Here is an 18132-nt window from a genome sequence, read left to right on the forward strand (position 1 = left end):
ACAATTGTTGCTGTTGTATTGCATTTTGTTAATAAACTGCCATGGTATGAAGGTTGATGAGTTAAGTAAAGTAACAACACTTTTACTCACATTTTTTCAGAGTACAAATATGGAAAATTTTGATTGTTTTCCCAATCAGTGCAATGTAGCTTGTTGTCTGAAGACAGGAGTTGGAGAAGAAGCACTGTGATAGTATGAGAGAGAGTATGCATTTCTGCAGAAAATCTACTGTGCTCTAAAGACCTTATATTACTACCAATCTTTTTATGTTTTTCAAAGACTAATAGAGTCACTGCTAATGTGATCTCAAAGAGAATAGAAACAATGTAAGAACATTTTCTTGCAATTTTTTCCTGCTTAACAAAAGAGCTCTTTCACTTTCCCGGTTAGTCTACTATATCCGTAACCATCTTCAGAATCTGGCAATAATGCAGGTGTCAAAACTGGTTTGATGTCTCAGTAAGAAGAGATCCCTAAAAGAGAAAAACATCCAATGAAAAACTCTAAACAACAAAAAAAAAGTGTCAACATTCACTGACTCATAACAACAGAACTCCTGGCATGTGAGCCCTACAAATGTTACTCTCTTTAATCTCATTCCAGGTAAAACAAGCAAACAAACACACGCCCCCCCTCCCACCCCACCCCTCCCCTCCCCACACACACAAATCAACATAGGGCCTGTCTTTCAAAACTGTTTTTTGTTTCTTTGGATTTTTTTTTTTTTGAAATATATATATTCTATATTAGGACAGCATTTCTGTTGTTCTTTAGTGTACAAAGGCTAATCAAGTAGGTAATGGTTTATTTTCCTGAACTGGAACATTCTGCAGTCTACTGTGCTGTGTATTTCAATAAGCTCCTTTCTAATTGTATATCAGCTGTCAGCTAACACCCTTCCTTCCAACGGAGGCCCTGCAGTGTATTTGCTTAAAGCTCTGAAGTATTTAGATGTTTCCCCAAAAGAGTCTTTATTTTAAAATAATCTTCAGAAACCAGCAGCTGTCCAAGGTGTATAAGAGGAACACAGATAAGACTTAAGATAGATTCTTGCAGTCACTGGATCTTTTTGTGCCCTTTGAAAAGTAAGCCATTCAGAGAGGGAGCCTTTTCCTGGGGCGTTTTCCTAATGTTTTCCAAATGTTGCCTCATAACAGCCAAATGGTCAGAGCCTCCTAAGAATCCTATTACAGATGCACAATTTTTTTGTTCACTTCCAATGTATTTAGCCTGATGAAGCTGTAACTGACAGTGTCTGTAAAGGCTTTGCTTATAGATTTCACAGTTGAAGCTCAAACAGTTTTCTTTCAAGATGTATTAGAAACCGAATGTTTCCAAGTGTTGCTGCTGCTGGTTGCTTTGTGTTGCAAACAGTTAATCTGGTTTATGTGATACATTCCTTAATCAGCAAGGAAGCGTGCTTTCTTCGTACCCTTATACTAAATTCAGCAGGTGTTCAACAAATTACAATTCAGCTGCTGAAGCATAGCTAGCTAGGACTTCTTTGGATATCTGTATTTCACTTATTCCACTATTCATTTTATTACCCACTACATTTGACCAAAACTATAAAGAAAACAGGGAAAATGGAAGGAGGGGAGAATTCAACAGTTCTGTAAGACTAGGAGGGATAGCCAAAACCAGCTATGATAGAAGTTAAGAATGGATATACTTAAACCAAATTGAAGCCTGTGCGTGCGTGTTGAACATATGCTGAGCTTTCCATCTGAGGGTCTCAATCACTTATACAAATGATCTGAATGAACATAGGAGTTCACTGTGTACTACGTGCCTGTTTACAAAGATGCTTCAGACATAGTTTGTAGGTCCAAGTAAGTAGTGTATAATTTATTGAGATTTCTTCTGAATCTTTACCCTTTCTTTCTCCATCTCCTGTTGCCCCTGTCTTTGTAGCTTCTTTGTTGACAAGTTTGCCTGATTTTTATATTTTTTTCCTTGTACCATTTATGCCTTTCCTTGCTGGGATGGACATTTTGTGGACAGTTCTGTACAGGATCCTGACTTTTGTTGCCAGGCCATTGAAGCTTATGTAGCTTTGTTGTTGTGTTGGGAAACATGATTCTGTTCTCTCTTCCAAGGGCGTGGGTAAATGATGTCTGAAGGAAAAACTGTTCTTCCATGACTGGACTGGCAGTAACAGCAACCAGTAAAAAATTTAAATGGGTCACTACTGAAACACAGCTGATTTTCTTCACTTGGAACAACAAGTCACTTCGCAATAACAGGTGATAGATTATAAAGGAAGAACAGAAAAAAAAATCATTTGGAAGCACTCCACCCATAAAGCTTTGTGGTATTAAACCCAGTTTTCTGGTGTGCAATGTGTTCATGTTTTCAATATTAACTTTCATAAAATATTGATAAGAAAAACACCCACAAATCTGACAACCAGATAATACATAGCTACAATTCATTAACTAAGCATTATTTCATAGATCTTTTCCCTTTTGAGGCAACCCATAAAGGCAACTGTAGTTTCTACACACCCTTCCTCAGAAGTAGTGGCAGCCTGCTGTTAGTCTGTTGTACAAGCAGATCCACATAACAGCTAATCCAAGTGTATGCATTTATATCATAGGAAAGTTTCTAACAATAGTATAATTACTCAGTGTATGTATATTTGCATAATGAGTCAATGTACACGTAGTCAACACAGAGTGTATTGTCTTGTCCATTTGAAATATTATACACACCTGTTCAGAAACTCGATTTTTATTAAAGAGCTAAAAATATTAGAACACATTGTTCAAGGGACTCCTTAAAGCTAAGTCCCCATCCCAGATGTCATTGCTATTAGTGACTGGTGAATCTGTTTTGCAAGCAAGGCACTATCAGAATACCTTTGAACTTGGAGGGAGTGAGCATCACCACATCTGGGACCTGCACAGCCTGCAATGCTCTGCCCAGAGGTCCACTTGGTACTGCATCACATCAGGGTTTCCAGCACATGAGATTCTCATGGACGTGAGAGTCTCCAGGACATGAGATTTTCATAACACGCTAGACAATTACAAGAGATGTTTTAACACTCTCTTAATTTTATTTGCTTTTCTAGGCAGCCTTTGCACCCCAAGCCTAGAATCTGCTGTTCTGAAGGCAAATGCTCTTGCCTTTGTGCCCCGTTTGGGTATAGATAGTTTGCTCTGGCTTGAATTGCAGGACTGCCCAGACTATGTAAGCAGAAGATCTGTTTCTCTACTATATCATTAGTTCTTTCCATTCGTTTCTCTCTCTCTCTCTCTCTCTCCATCACTGCAAAGCACTCTGGAGGTGGTGGGGAGGCTCCACACCGCAGATGTCTCAAGGGCAAAGAGCTTTGCTTTCATTTTTGGCCTCGGGCACCAAGCTTAAACAAGGCTACTATTACAAGATAGTGGCAGAGATTAATACTAAACGTAAAAGTTTCCAGAGACACTATTAAATCAGTGTTGACCTGATTTTAATAGCACATAATATTTCCATGGATTGCAAACAAACAATCTTTGACAAGTATTGTGCATAAATTGACTTTAAAATAGAAAAGATCAATAAAGAGTCAGAAAGTATGCAGAGGCTTTTTTTTGGGGGGGGGGAATGGGCGGGGAATAAATGTTTTGTAGAATCATTTTACTGAATTAGAAGCTTTTTGCATCACTAATGAGCCATTTCATGTCTTGGACAGCTCTGCTATAAAATGCTATTGGGAAAGCTTTTTAAAAACCTTAGTGTCATACATAGTCAGGATCAACTGGGACGAATGTACTTCAGAAATCATGTAAGTGACCTGAAAGGACAGTAGAAAGTTTGTCTTGGATTTAGTCCTCTTTCAGATGAGATAATGCCTATCCACAACTGCTAAAATTGAAATACTGCATATTACTCTTTTGTAGATAGGTCACAATAAATACAGGAGGTAAATGGGTGTACCTCGTGTAGTAAATTATGTTTGAGAGAACACTAAACTTAAAACAGCAAAGAACTGGCAATACAGCAATACTGTCTAAATATTTTGCTCATTTGAGAAGAATTACTAGCTAGTTTGGAGTCCAGTGTTGCTGGTGACATGCCTAAAAGGGGCTGATGTCCCAGATGGAAAGTAACCAAGCCATTTGCTGGACTATTCTTTATTCTTTTAAAGTAAATCTTACCTTGCTTAGACAACTACTTACTCCTTAGAGAACAGTCTCTATGGCACTTTTTCCTGACAAGCATGGGCAGCTCTAGAGTGTGTTTTGGCTCAGTGAAAGCCCGATGGAGAAAGATTGTTGTATGCTGACAGAACATTTACAGGTCTACAGAGACTTTAGCAGTGCATCTAGGTGTACTGCCTGCCCCTGCAAACTGTGCCTGCAATGCACGTCTGCCACAGTTAGTGAATTGCCTGATCATCATTGTGCTATATCCAGTGCTACAATAAGCACCAGGATGTTTTGTTGTGAGCAGACCATGGATCCACTTTGTGTTGCAAAAGATTTGCTTCATGCACAAGAGCAGAGACTACCTCGTTTTCCATCCACGCACATTTGTGTGCGTCTACTCACTTATCGTATAAATCATTAGTTTTACATCAGTTCTGCTGTTCCCAGGCTGCCTTTTGGGGTACAAAACTGTTGCTGTAACGGTTGTACAAAGATATAATACTTCAAAATTGGTGTGTTGTTCACAATGATTTTACATTGGTTTTCAGATTTCAGTTCTTGAGTCTAACTATTCTCACAACATTCATTGTAAACCAATTTATTTGTTTTAAGCTTCACAAGTTCTGGGAGTCTTATACAGTAGCTGAAGTCTTGTGAGTATACCTCTAATGGTTCTTAGTTCCTCAAAGGATATCTGATATTTAAGGGACATCTGTCTTCCTCAGCTGCAACCTGTAAATACTTGGTGTAACTTTCCATTCCCAGCACTTTTAATATTTGTCACACCATGGTGATTTCTCTCTTGTTCTCTCCTAATTTCAGGTGGGAGGGTTGTGATGTTTAAGACAATGAGTCTGTCTGGATCCCATTCAGTTGACATGGAGTCCTTTGGCAGCTAGCTAAGGTCCTGTCTTCCATTAATAATTGTACCTGGTGATGTGGCAGAGGTTTGAATGTCTGATTTCTATCTATCTTCTGTCACAGTAGAAACCCTGATTGTTAGCACAGAAGGCCCAGGTGTATAAAGTAGGAATGCTTGTTTGAGCATGCCTAGTGATCTCAGCTATTTACAGTACTCTGCTCAGAGGCTTTGGGTTGACATCAGTTTTGAAGAAGATGTTACAGTGCATTTGCTGCTCATTTCCATGGCTCTTCTTTGCAGCTCCGCTTGGGTTTAACCAACTTCCATGCTGTGAATCCTGTGCTTGGGCAGGCTGGGATGGGCTGACTGATATATGTACAGAGGGGTCTGCTTCTAAACTCAATTTCCTCTCCTGGAGACCATCTCCTTGAAATTATAGTAGCTATTTAGAAGGAGATCTACTTTGAGAGAATAGAGAAACTTGCTGATAACTATTCTTCCCCACCTTGTCTGTCAAATGAAATCTGTTACCTAATGCAATATTTAAGCCCGTAGTTTGCCCTGCCCTGCACTCCAGCCGCATTTGATATTCTGTACACCAGCCATAATATGTTTTAAATGACGGCATGACTTGCTGTCTTGACTCTTCTTATTGGAAACTGCATTTGTTCTTTAGCTTCAAAATGAGGCTAATTTTTCCATCTAATTATTGAGTCTGATATTGCTGCTTTATCGGTGCTCCTGAGATTACACATCAGCTGCAATCAACTGCCCATTGTTTGTGGCTGCAAGGATGGCAGCCAGCTTCTGTAGCCTGTGAGCGTGTGAACTGAGTATCTTTATGAGCATTTGTCACACCCCAGAAAACCTCCCCTTCATTAGCATTGCTTCATGACATGAATTACTGCTTTCTTTTCTTGAGGTAGCTGTGGCAACAGGTCCTAGAACTGCTGTTGCTCATAACTCTTTCATCATTGCCTCTTAGCTGCATATTTATCTTCCTACATGGCATGATGTTTCCACAGAATATTTCCTGGCCCTCAACACTTTTTTCATCACTGTGTCCATGTTTTTTACTAGATTTATTTTAGCTTTAGCCTGTGTACGTGTTCCATCTCAGTGGTCCTTGCTAGAAAAAAAGAGAAGATGCATCACAAATAGCATCTAAACAAGCCCAGGGACAGAAGTTAAATGCTATAAGAACATCAGTAATGGGTTTAGCCATATGCTCATCCTTTTTCACCCTACTGGGATATTGTCTACTGCTGAAGAAAGAGGGAGAAGGGCTAGGGAAATTCCAGCTGACATTGAAATACGCTTCTCTACTGATGTAGTTAGTGGCAGGGTACCAGGTGGCGTGCAATGCACTGAGCAGATTCATTTTTAGGAGTTCAGCTGAGGCCATCTGTTGACTGTATAGTAAATCCAACTTCAGAGTTTCTAGGATGGGATCAAAGAGGTTCTGGCCACATGGCACACAGCAGTGATCCAACGCAAACTCACACGGGCAATTCTGATTTGTTTAAAAGCAGTAGGTTTAACAGGATAATGTTGTATTAGCATGTTCTATGTCAGATTGGGTATTGCATATTCTCACAAAGCCACTATAAAACACACTCTGTGGTGTATAGTCTGGCTAATGTGACAGATATACTATGGCTGATCATGATTAATAAATTATGCTGGGTGATTGTGCACAACCCTGCCCCTAATGACAGCGGACCAGCAGTGACAAATAATACTAAGTACACTTGAGCTGTTGGCAGAGCTCGTGATGTAGGTGTGCCTATTCAATTCTCCTGAGCCATGTCTAACGTGTCATGTAGGGAAGCTGGAGAACCACAAAAACCTTCAAGCCCACAGAATTAGCATCTTTCTTCTTCTGCCTTAGCCAGAAGACTGTTTTGGCTTTGGCCTCTGTGGGAAATAGTTCCCACATGGTTTTTTTTGATGTTTCTGTAGCTTTGCTTCCAGCGTTCAAAGGCAAGGAGTTCACCCCAAGTCAAGAGGATGCCCATGGTAGATTCCTGTTGTAAGGCTCTTTCCCCTGCAGCACTTTATGGACATGTAAGAAGACCAAAGTTATACTGAGATTCTTACCCTATCCATGTGGCAATGCAGAATATCTTAAGACGAAATAGTGAGAGGCAAAATTGCTTAGGCATTGCCATTTCTCATCCACACATTACAGAATTCCCTTTTGACTGCTTGTGTGCTGCCGGATCTGTTACAAAACCAAAGAGCTATATTTCTCAAGGGTAAATGTCCTCTGACCATATCCTTTGAGGAGAAAAGGTGTTTTTTTTCTGATAAATTGCCAGCTTGGCTGGGGTTATCACTCAGAGTAGCTCAGTCTGGGGGACTGGATTTTTGTTTGTTTCTTTTAAAGACAAACCATACCCTACAACCTGTTCTCTGGTCAAAATTCTGTTTTGCATGGGCTAGTAGTCATTATTGGACATTATTGATGGGAGTTATAATTAGAATGCCACTGCAGAATGAAAATGTAGGCACCATCCCTTTTCTGCCTCTTCCTCCGTTTAGCAAGCACTGAGGTGTTGGTAAGAGATATTTGAATCCACAGGATTTAGCCACCTTGTTCAGTTAATGTCACAAACCCCATAGTTTAGGCTCTGCATTATTAAGTATTATTTCTCTGCACATCTGCTTGTAACTTGTTGTGTACATTGAAACTGATTTGGACTATTCCCTGATCATAGCACACTATTGTGTTTCTCTCATGCAGTTCAAATGCCACGGGGCAGTGTCAGAGGAGGTCTGCTGGGTGAGTCCCACTGACTGAAGGAGAAAGGGAGAAACCCTAGGTCAATACTTGAAAGCTGCCTGAGATCGCCACTGCATATTGAGCTGGGCTGTCTCCTACAGAGCCATGTCCTTGTCTTTCTCTAGGCACTCTAAGGAACAGAGATCTGTCTAGAGGTGCTCTCAGTACCTGACTTAGAGGCTCAGAAAGGATGGCCTTTGAGTTGAAAGCTGCTCTTGCAGTAGGAGAACAATTGCATGAGCAATGGATATGATTCATCTCATTTTATTTAGGGTGGACCCGTCTCAGACACTTTCCAACTCTGCCTTTTCTTTGGATCCAGTTCTGTACATCATGAAGCACAGGAACATTTTGTGTTGGATCTGCCAATACGAGCAGTTCAAAAGAATCTGTCTGGGACACAGTTGTCTTGTCTGCCAGTAAAGCTTTGAATCCCCCAGAACAGTTTTGTGTCTTAACCAGGCAGACAGCTGAACACCGTGCAGCTGTTGGCTTACCAACCCCCATGCAGTGGGTTAGGGGAGAAAATTGGAAAGTGCAAGAACTTGTGGGTTGAGGTAAGGACAGTTTACTAAGAAAGAAGAAAAAGAAACAAACACAAGCAACAACAAAAAGAATGAACAAAGCAAGTGACGCACATTGCAATCACTCACTACTAGCCAACTGATGCCCAGCCAGTCCTTGAGCAGCAGAAGCCCCCCTGGCCAACTCCCCTAGTTTTATTGCTGAGCACGATGCCACACGGTGTGGGACATCCCTTTGGCCAGCCTGGGCCAGCTGTCCTGGCTGCGTCCCTTCCCAGCTCCTGGTGCATCCCCAGCCTCCTCGCTGGCTGGGCAGCACGAGAGGCTGAGAAGTCCTTGGCTCTGTCTAAGCGCTGCTTTGCAACAACTAAAACATCAGCGTGTTATCAGCAGTATTCTCATCCTAAATCCAAAGCACAGCACCATACCAGCTACTATGAAGAAAATTAATGCTATCCCAGATGAAACTACGACAGACAGTTAAAACCTACATCCCGAGCAAATTCAAGAGGCTGTTTAGTTCTCCCCGGGCTGTTTGTTGGTGCTTCACCCTTGTTGCATTAAGTGCTGCAGACAGTAGTGCAGGCTTTTTTTTTTTTTTCTGGCATTGTGCAAGCCAGAACATGCTTCTGGGCTCTTCTTTAGCCACTGAATTCCCATTTGTGTGCACAAAGAAGGAACCTCATTTGTTTATCAGGTCAGGCCCACGGTCAAAGGGGTGAGTAAGAAGTGGGGCAGAAGTGATGTTCTTTAATTTCATTTCTACATTCACTTGCTGTTGCACTTTTTGGGTCAGGGAAGACTCTCAGACAGTCTTGATATTCCCCAATGCTCAGTCTTGTATGAGACTGACACTCGCCTTTAATCATTGTATCCCTTAACAACCTCCTGGGTAGCTCCAGGGGACAATTTGGAGTGCATGGGTTATACCATATTAGAGTGCATCTGTACTATTAAGACACCTGTCCTGGGTGACAGGCAAAGTCACAAAGCATGAGGAAAACATTGCTCAGATGGGCTTCATTTAAGCAGTTTGTGTCACTACTGGGTTTGTGCAGCTGATCTTTTTTACTGCCGTCTGCCTTTTGGCTATTCAGAGAATTAAAGAGCACACAGTAGTGCATTACAGAGGTATATTATATCTTCCTGTACCAAAACACCACCTTAATGGTAGCCACATTTTGAAATGGAGCTCTCTCTGCAGTTCAGCTGTTTAAAAAGAAAAAAAGGAAAAAAAAAAGAAAGAAAAAAAAAAAAAGAGCTCTAATTGTGAGAAAGGTATGTCGGGGTTAATGCAGTCATTCAGGTACCAGATAAAAGTGGGATTAACTGTCAGTAATGGTGGAGTCCTCAGGCTGGGTCATGCAGGGGGAGTGCTGGAGGTCTCCTCTAGCTAACTGAACAGTTGACAAAAGGTGGGCTTGACCCCAGTGACACCAAAATTTGCCCAAGCATGGCTCCTTATTTTATGTGGAACACTTCAGAAGCACAGCTGCAGATTCTGCTCTCCGTGGAAGATAAAGGAGTAAATCTACTTGCTACGCAGAGCCCAACACTCACAGCCTGCCTGGGACCCACGGTGTGCACCCAGGCACTGACCCTCAGCCTGCCCTGACTACAGCTCTCGGGCTGTGCCTCGGGCAGCTCTGCATGAGCCGCCGTGAGCTGCCCCTTGGACTGCACTACAAAGCACACGTGGATGCTTTCTGTGCTTGGTGTTAACCTTAGAGCATCATCATCATAACCTGCTCTGAAAATGTAAGTGCTTGCACTGACCAGGCCCTGGGTGTTCAGCTCCATTTTCCAAGCCACCCAGCTTTTCAGGGAGTGAGGAAAAGACTGCACTTTTAAAATAAAAATAAATAAATACATAAATAAAGCCTGAAATATCCTTTGGTAAAGGCTTTGGAAAATTTACAGGCAATATTTTGTTGTTTATTTTAACATAAAATGGAAGAAGTATCTTCAGAAATTCCAGTTAAACATGGAAGGAAAGACTGCATATGTGGGAAAGGAGCTTTCTGTAATGAAATGCTTTTCCATATACTACCTGTTGACAACATTTGGGCCAATTTCATGAAGCCATAGTGTTGTGATTTGATTAGTATTTGGATCATTGAAAGCAGCAGATTTGTGGGAAGTGATAGTAACTACCAGGCCAGATATTTGGAAAGAGGGAAACTTGTAATGAGTTACTAAATGTGTTTCCAAATTCAATACTACAGAGGTATACTTAGAATCCATATTTTCTGAGCATGTCACATTACAAGGTCTTTGTTCATCCTCAATATCATGTGCATCCTCACATTTTTTCCTTTATCAGTTTTCTCATAGTTACTTTCAGTGATCTCTCTGTGCGACTATTTTTGATTAAACCTATATTTGTATTACTTACAGATGCCTTTGTATTATTCCCAAGAAGTTTTTTATGTTGACTTCTTTATTTGTTGTAGTTTATGTTTTGCTTTCATGGGTGGCTATGGTTTTCCTGAAACGACATCCAATTTTAGCATTGCAATATAATGTCAGTGTTAAAATGATCGTAAAAAAGAAATGCTCTTTGATCATTTAAGCCTCAGAAAATGAAGAGGAAGCTATTGTAAATGAAATGTCCCCTTGGAGCTCATGCAGGATTTGGCACTCCAAGGGCTTGTTTCTGCCGCCGTTGCTCACCCTGAGCAGCCCCAGGTTTCCAAGAGGCAGCACTCTTTCAGGTGACTTGGGCTGCTCACCTGGTGAAAGACTGTTCAGCAGGGAAAAGGGGAGATGAATCTAAGGGTCCACCACCTAGAAGTCTTCTGAAAAGATCAATTACAACATGAAAGAGCCCAGTAATGAAAAATGAAGTTGCTTTTGTCCAGGCCATAGGGTCCTGGATGGCCATTCCCATTCTCCAGGGCTAATCTCTGAAGTAAATGGTTTTCTTTTTGTTGACTGTCAGTAGCGTGCCCCTGTGCAGCGACCTGGGTGTGTAAGTGTTCTGGGCCTTGTGGCCTCTGCCAAATCCATGCAGGCTGCATCTCCTGCTGACATGCAGTGGGTGAACACGGGTGAATGCTCCCTGCCATCAGTTCTTTTCAGTCTGAAAGGAGATCAGCTCTGGGCAGGCTGGGATTGAGCATTTTGTCACTGCTTCTTGAGAAGTGGCCTTAGGTGCCTGATGGCCAAGTCCTTTCTTGCTGGACTTCCGTGTTCTTACTTCTGAACCTCTTTTTCATTTTAGCAACAATCCTTTGCTCCACTCATTCTCCTGCCTTTTTTTCCCTTTTTTTTTTCCTTTTTTTTTTCATCCTCTGTTTAACTCTTCCTTTCTTCACAGGATATGGCTTTTCATGCATGTGCGCACACAAACACAGAATATAAGTAGTCTGTATTTTATGATCTGCATTCTTCCAGTAGGCACCTACAGACATTGTCATTTACCCAACTGATTCCTCCCTGATTTCAGTGCTGCATGGCCTGCTCTCAGTCCCTGACTAGTTACAATGATGCTGACATCTGAGCAACGTGCACACACACTTTCTAGTATTTTTGTCTTCAGTGGCGTGTATTTAGTATTACGTTTCTAAAAGACATCAGGCTGCTTTCCAAGGCGCTTTCTTTGAAAATTACTGATGTCAGTGAACGATGTATGAGTAGTGATTTTCTGTGCAGTTATGCTGAGTTTTCCCCAAGTAATGATCAGAATGGCTGAAGTAAAAACCTGGAATGTTATTAGAAAGCCTGCCCTGGTCAGGTGACAACTTTCATGTGGTGGCAGATTTTCCTACATATTTACAATCAGCCCTTAATGTGTGTCCCAAAAGACTGGAAAGACAGCAATGGGAGGAATCAAGGCTACCCAGAAGTCCAGTCCTTCCTACCCTACAGAAGCTGTTCTCTGCTCGTGCTGTCACACTGCACAGCATGGCCATCTCCCTCATCGCAAGACTGCTGACTGCAGTTTGGCTCTGGAGAAGAAACCAGCTGCACAGACTCTGTTCTGTGTTCAGCTACACAAGTTCTTGTTCCATGACAATTCTTCATGAATAAAAAAGCGCAATGAGCAGGTTCTCACTGCAACAAACCCTGCAATGCTTTGGCAGTGTTTTCACAGCTTATAGCTGCAGGCAGTCAAAAGGAACCAAACCTTGGGTGTGTCTGCCTAATAAAGCACAAGGTAAGGCAGCACTATTGCTTTTTCTCCCTGGTCCTTTTAAGGACTTTTACTTCTTTCTTGCAGAACAGCCCAGAAGCATATCAGAGGGTGACTGCTTACAGAGCTAACCTAGAGTATCACAAGAGATAACCTAGGGTATCGCAGTGATCCATTCCTCGTGTCCCTGAGGCAGCTGGCCAGGCAGCAAACCACTTTATCCCAGTTGAAGGGAAAAGCCAGGGATGTTTTCAAAACTGCATATAGGCTCAGTACTTTCTTGGGTGCTTGAGAAAGCTGGGTTTCACCCACTTATGTCCCAGGCTTCACATGAACTGAGGTCTTGGGCACAAACCTCTGAGAAGCTTAACCTTTCATCTTGTAGTGGAGTGTTTCTAGAGTGGTCACACACTTTAGGAAACAAAGCCCAGCCCGCACCTTGTAGATCTTGTAACCTGAGCACCTGATAAGAACACGAGCAGGTGCGAAGCCAAAGGTAGTGTCCAGCTGAGAATGAGAGTTTGGAATAAGCAGAAAGGGAGTGACCACAGAACGGGGAAATGAGTCACTGTCAGGTGTCACGTGCGTGGGCAGGCATCAGTAAGTCTTAAGGAGGAAGTTGAAGTGACTTTGCAGATTTTCTTTACGGGAGGCTTTTCCTTTACAAAAGGAACATGATAAAAGAGGAAGGGGCTGTGCTGGGGGAACACCAGCAGCTGGTGCTTCTTGGTCAGCTGCAAGCAAGTAATGACCAGTGTATGCTTTGAGAGAGGTGGGCAATACAAGGTGCAGAGCTTGTCTGATGCAGTAGGAGAAGAAAAAGGTAGGTGAGGGATGCATAGTAGGTAAAAATACAATAGAAGTGGTAAGTCAGCAAGATAATTTTTATTGTAATGTGTTAAATGGTTTAGCAGGGAGAGCAAGTAGATTTGTTGAAACCAGAAAGAGGAAGCTTCAGCTGTCGACATGCATCCCAGTGAAGACCTGAACCAAAGCTTTAGCAAAGAAAAATGGGCTGGATGTTGAAGGTAGTATGCAGGAAGAATGAATCAGCTTTGTGCTGAACAGGTTGCTTCTTCTCTTGCCAGCTGTGCATGTTGATGAGAATGCTTTTTGCCATTCACAGGTTACTCCTCTTACAAAATTACTGAACATTTCAATGCCTGTGGTTATTTAGACATGGTTACAATTAAGCTAATCTAATTATTTCAGTTCCCTCTGTTTTGGTTCCTCTTGCTGTTGGAATTAGTTCCTCTGCTAGAATCTGCAAGGTTTTGCAACTTCTGTTTCAGTCATTATACCCAAGTAATCATTATGCCAGCATGAATGTCCTCCCAGCTTGCACAGTATTTCTCTATAGTTCAGTCTTAGGCCATATAAACTGAAATCCTGTGAGAAGATTTTTGTTCGAGAACTCAAATCTTTAAGACTGCCTAAACTGTGTTCCCTAATTGTCCTCTGTTTGTTTCACTACTAAAATCAAAAGCTCACACAACTCTTTGCCTTTTAAAATCAACCCTAGGAATGCTTTGGTTAATGTCAGTGAGACTGATTTGAGTAGTTAATGCCTTGATAGTACTGAGCTTACTTCAAGAATCTTAAAAATTGTCATAGTATGAGCAAAGACCAATTCTTCTTGTGAGCCATAATGATGATTTTGGACGCTCTTTAAAATAAATAAACAAAAAATAGTGTTTATGTTCCAGCTAATATCAAGGTTTGCTGGAAAAGATTTCTCTCTGGAACCATGAGAAACTGCTTAAACTCTCAACTATAGAACCTCAATATTACCGTATAGTATGGAAGAGAGATTTCAGTTACAGAATATGTTACTGAGGATTTTCCAAGTGTAGTTTTTGTGATCTTTGTTTCACATAAGCTGTTGGATTCATCTTTACTATATATGTAACTTACAGTGAAAGAAATGACCCCAGGTCTGACAGCACAAGAGAGGTGAGAGGACACACCACACCAGAGGGAGATGATTAGCCAGAGGAACTGTTAACACCAAAGCCAGTTGTCTCTCCTGGTGGACATCAGTCTAAGAGGAGCTGACACCCAAGTTGCCTTAGGGAAGAAAGGTATGATGCCTTTGGCTTTTCTTTGGTTTAGCAGTTTGTTTTCTCAGCAAGATGAGAACAGAAATCAGCTTTGGGCCAGAAGAAAAAGGAACATTTTGTATCGCTTTTTATTCTCAGACAGAAAGAAAACTTTACAGGCTGTGTTAATGCTTTTGTTGATGGAAAGTACAGAGGTGGAAACATGACCATGGGGGAAAAGGGAGGAAGGTACAGATGTTATGAGACAGCCCTGCTCCTCCTCTTGCTGCAGGGCCTGGGACTTAAGATCCAACATATGATGATATGGTGCTACTCGTAGAAGTTTTTAATGACACAGGGGGCTGTGGAAGTCAGGGTAACATGTAAGGGCATGTCTTCAAGCTATAGTCTGCAGTTTCCCTCATCTTTACAAGATGATACAAGTCTGGAGAATGTGAACGAGGCTGAGGCTGTGGTTCTGCAGTCACTCTGTCCTGACACAAGCACAGACTGCTGCCAAAGAGATGGAGCTGGAGGTTTAACAATAGTCTCCTCTTATGTTTGCTCAGGGTAATGAGAAAGTTATGGCTTCAGTGAATTCAGATTCATTTGGAGGTGTAGCTGGAAACAACCTCTGTGCTCTGTGACTTGTTCTGAGACATCCCGCTCGTGGGGCTGCAGGGAGATAAGGTCCTGAGGCGCAGCGTGCATGCAGCTGAGGTGCAGGCCGCATACAGGGGCTGGCACAGACGTGTCCACGGCTTCCTTAGTTCTCAGTAGGATCCGGCTGTCTGACAGGCTCCAGCCTTTCTTGCCTTGGTTGCAGCAGGGATGTGGAGTCTCAGCTCCCTTCACTGCTGCTGCCTCTCAGGTTATGTCCTGTCACTGTGCTGCCTCTAAAGGTCGCCTCTTGGTGGAAATGGGGCTGCCAGTTTAGTCAGATGCAGACTTCAAGACAGCTGCAGAAAATAATTAATCTGTAGTTATCAGAAGAGAGGTACAAATCTAGAGAAACCAGGCAAAACCACCCCAGATTTGCAAATACAATACACAGGAGAACTGTATGTACTGAAGTGATCCCCAGTCATGGCTGCTGACTTGGTGAGGTTTCAACAAGAAGGAAGGCAGCAATTTTCTGTCTCTTTAGCTCTACTTTATTACGTGATTATGCCTTTCCACCTACAAAGGAAAATAAAATGATTTCATCCCCCTTCAACATTTTCTTTTGTGGTGATGCTTGAAAAAACACTGATAGTAGGCCATGTACTGTGGTACTGCCTACCTTACTGATCAGCGCTGTCTCTCATTCTCACCATCTGTTGATTTGTGTTTTATAAAATATGTGAAGTAGAGATTGTCTGTGTACAAAATCCAGCAGAGTACGGCTTTGATCTGTGACCAGCGCTAGTTATCAAACTCATTAAAAATAACATGAAGTTTCTTGAGCAGTTTTTTGTGGAATCATGTCCCCACTGTCAGTTACTATGTATTTTCCCCAGTATCTAAAGAAGTCTGTCACTCAACAGGTGCACAAATAGCATTTCTCTTTTCTTCCTGACTACTTACTTTCATGAACCATGTTGAAAGATAACATACTAGAGACCTTTCTTTCTCTGTCAAACTGGATTGCAGATAGCCAGAGGTTCAGAATGACAAAGGTAGGAACTGAGAAATGCCAGAACAATGACTTGTGTTTTACCTTAAGATCAGCCAGACTAAAATTGGGCTCCCTTATTTTCAATTAAGGAAAAGCAGAACTGGGATGACACCATGGCAAGCAGTATGCAGTGCCAGTGCACAACAGGCCACAGAGCAAGAATAAGGCTGTCTTACCAGGCTGTAAGTTTAACACTGTCCTGAGGTGTGTGACTTCATTTTTATGAGTGCTGGGATCATGACTGTTGGAAATTTTTTTTTAGTCCTAGGATGTGGGCACCTTTTCAGCTTTCCTGTGCAGTGTAATGCATTGCCAGTAATGCATTATATAATGCATATCTGCCTACAGAGGGGAATGTAGCAAAGTGAACATGCACCTATGAAACTTGCTGTTCTGTAAGTACTAATTCAAGTTATTTCCCATTTGCTTCATGATGCTAAGTCAGGTCTATGTTCCTGGAATTCTCATGCTTTATATAAAATCTTAAAGTATGTATAGCCAAATCTGTGATCAAGATATCTAAAATCACAGTCCTCACAAAAACCTGCTTCAATCCACACCAAGTCACTGTCTTCATACTGAGTTCCCTTGGAAGAAAAATATAGAGGAAAAAAAAAATGTGATCTCACCGTCTCCATTTTTTTTCCCTAGCTTCTCAGAAATAGTTCTATCAGAAGAGCATAATTTCAGTAATATAAAACCTGGTATTGGAAGTTGCTGAAGAATTTGCTTTGCTTCATGGAAATGTGCTTCAGGTTCTTCATGCAGAGATGGGGGGAAAAAGTCAAGCTGCCTCTTAGTCTGCAGTGCTGACTGAGCAAATGAGGGGGGGACAGGCCAGCATTTTGAGGTTTCTGGCTGGCTAACTGGTGATGGGATAGCCAATCAGGTAAAAAATAGCAATAACATTTTTTAATCTTTGTAGATGGTTTTGGATTTGGTAAACATTACCTAGAAAGCATCTGAGCATAATCCCTCTTTAAGTGCAGAGCAGCCACTGCTATTCACATTCTGCACACTGGATGAGAGAATCACATTTGTCATCACTACTGCAGTGCTTCTGCCGACAGCAACTGCAGCTCTTTTCCCTCTACAGCAGTTGCAGTGTATGCAGCAACAGCAGCCAGCAGCACTGTAACATAAATATGTCAAAAATCATACTTCAATTTAATTGCCTATAAAACTTATTCTATAAAAGAAAGGGAAAATATTCACTATTGCTTTCCTTAAATAGATCAAATTTCAGCAATAATCCTGAAAGTTGCTTTACCTTTGATTTAAAGGATGCAGGAAAGGCCTGGATAGTCTCTAAATCAGCTGTCCACTGGTAGAAAGAGCTTGGTCCCACAGCAAAGATTCAGTACTGTAATAAGTCTCAAGATACTAGTTTTTTCTGCTATAAAAATAGAATGTCTGTTTGCCTCACAATTATGATGTTATCTTGACTCTTGTCTCATATATCACAGCCATATGGAAATTAATTTGGGGGGAAATTTAGAATGTGTTCTTTTATGCTGTTCTCTTTTGAGAACGTGAGAGAAAAAGAGCATTGACCTTTTAAAGGTCCTAAAATTTGTTTCCAGTGCTTTTATATTGTGCCCTTGTTTTTGACTTCTTCTTATCCCCGTCAGAAAAAAAAAAAAAAGCATCTGGCTTTCTTACCTTCTTCAAGAAGTGTATTCCTGTAGGAGCTGCAGAGGGCTTAAAATCTCTACTTAATGCTACAAGTTCTTCCAATTTTGTGTGTGCTTTACACTGTGTTTCTGTGTGACTTTACACCACTGCCTTTATTTTCTCTGCGCAACCTATTTCAGGTAGGTTTCCATTTCAAAAGAACCTCTTCCATTTGAAAGCACAGTTTCTTTTCTTTCTTTTTAAATAATTCTTGGAGGTCATATTTCCAAATTATGTAGGCAAACCTCCACAAAAATGTAAATCCTGTCAAAAATCAAAGTTGTGAAAAAGACATTCTCTGGTTAGTAGTGTCTGGA

At 41.5% G+C, this 18132-nt stretch overlaps 1 protein-coding gene across 2 annotated transcripts in view; it reads left to right on the forward strand.

Annotated features, from left to right (window-relative positions):
* Positions 1 to 18132, forward strand: part of LOC308194746 (uncharacterized protein) — a 104066-nt gene that overhangs the window by 19325 nt on the left and 66609 nt on the right. For both annotated transcript variants that reach the window (XM_080591038.1, XM_080591037.1), the window contains exon 2: positions 16231 to 16323. In XM_080591038.1, the coding sequence (XP_080447164.1) occupies positions 16231 to 16323 (93 nt within the window). The remainder of the gene's footprint in view (positions 1 to 16230; positions 16324 to 18132) is intronic.

Source organism: Anser brachyrhynchus, assembly GCF_964034855.1.
Source record: "Anser brachyrhynchus genome assembly, chromosome: 4".
Taxonomy (NCBI): domain Eukaryota; kingdom Metazoa; phylum Chordata; class Aves; order Anseriformes; family Anatidae; genus Anser; species Anser brachyrhynchus.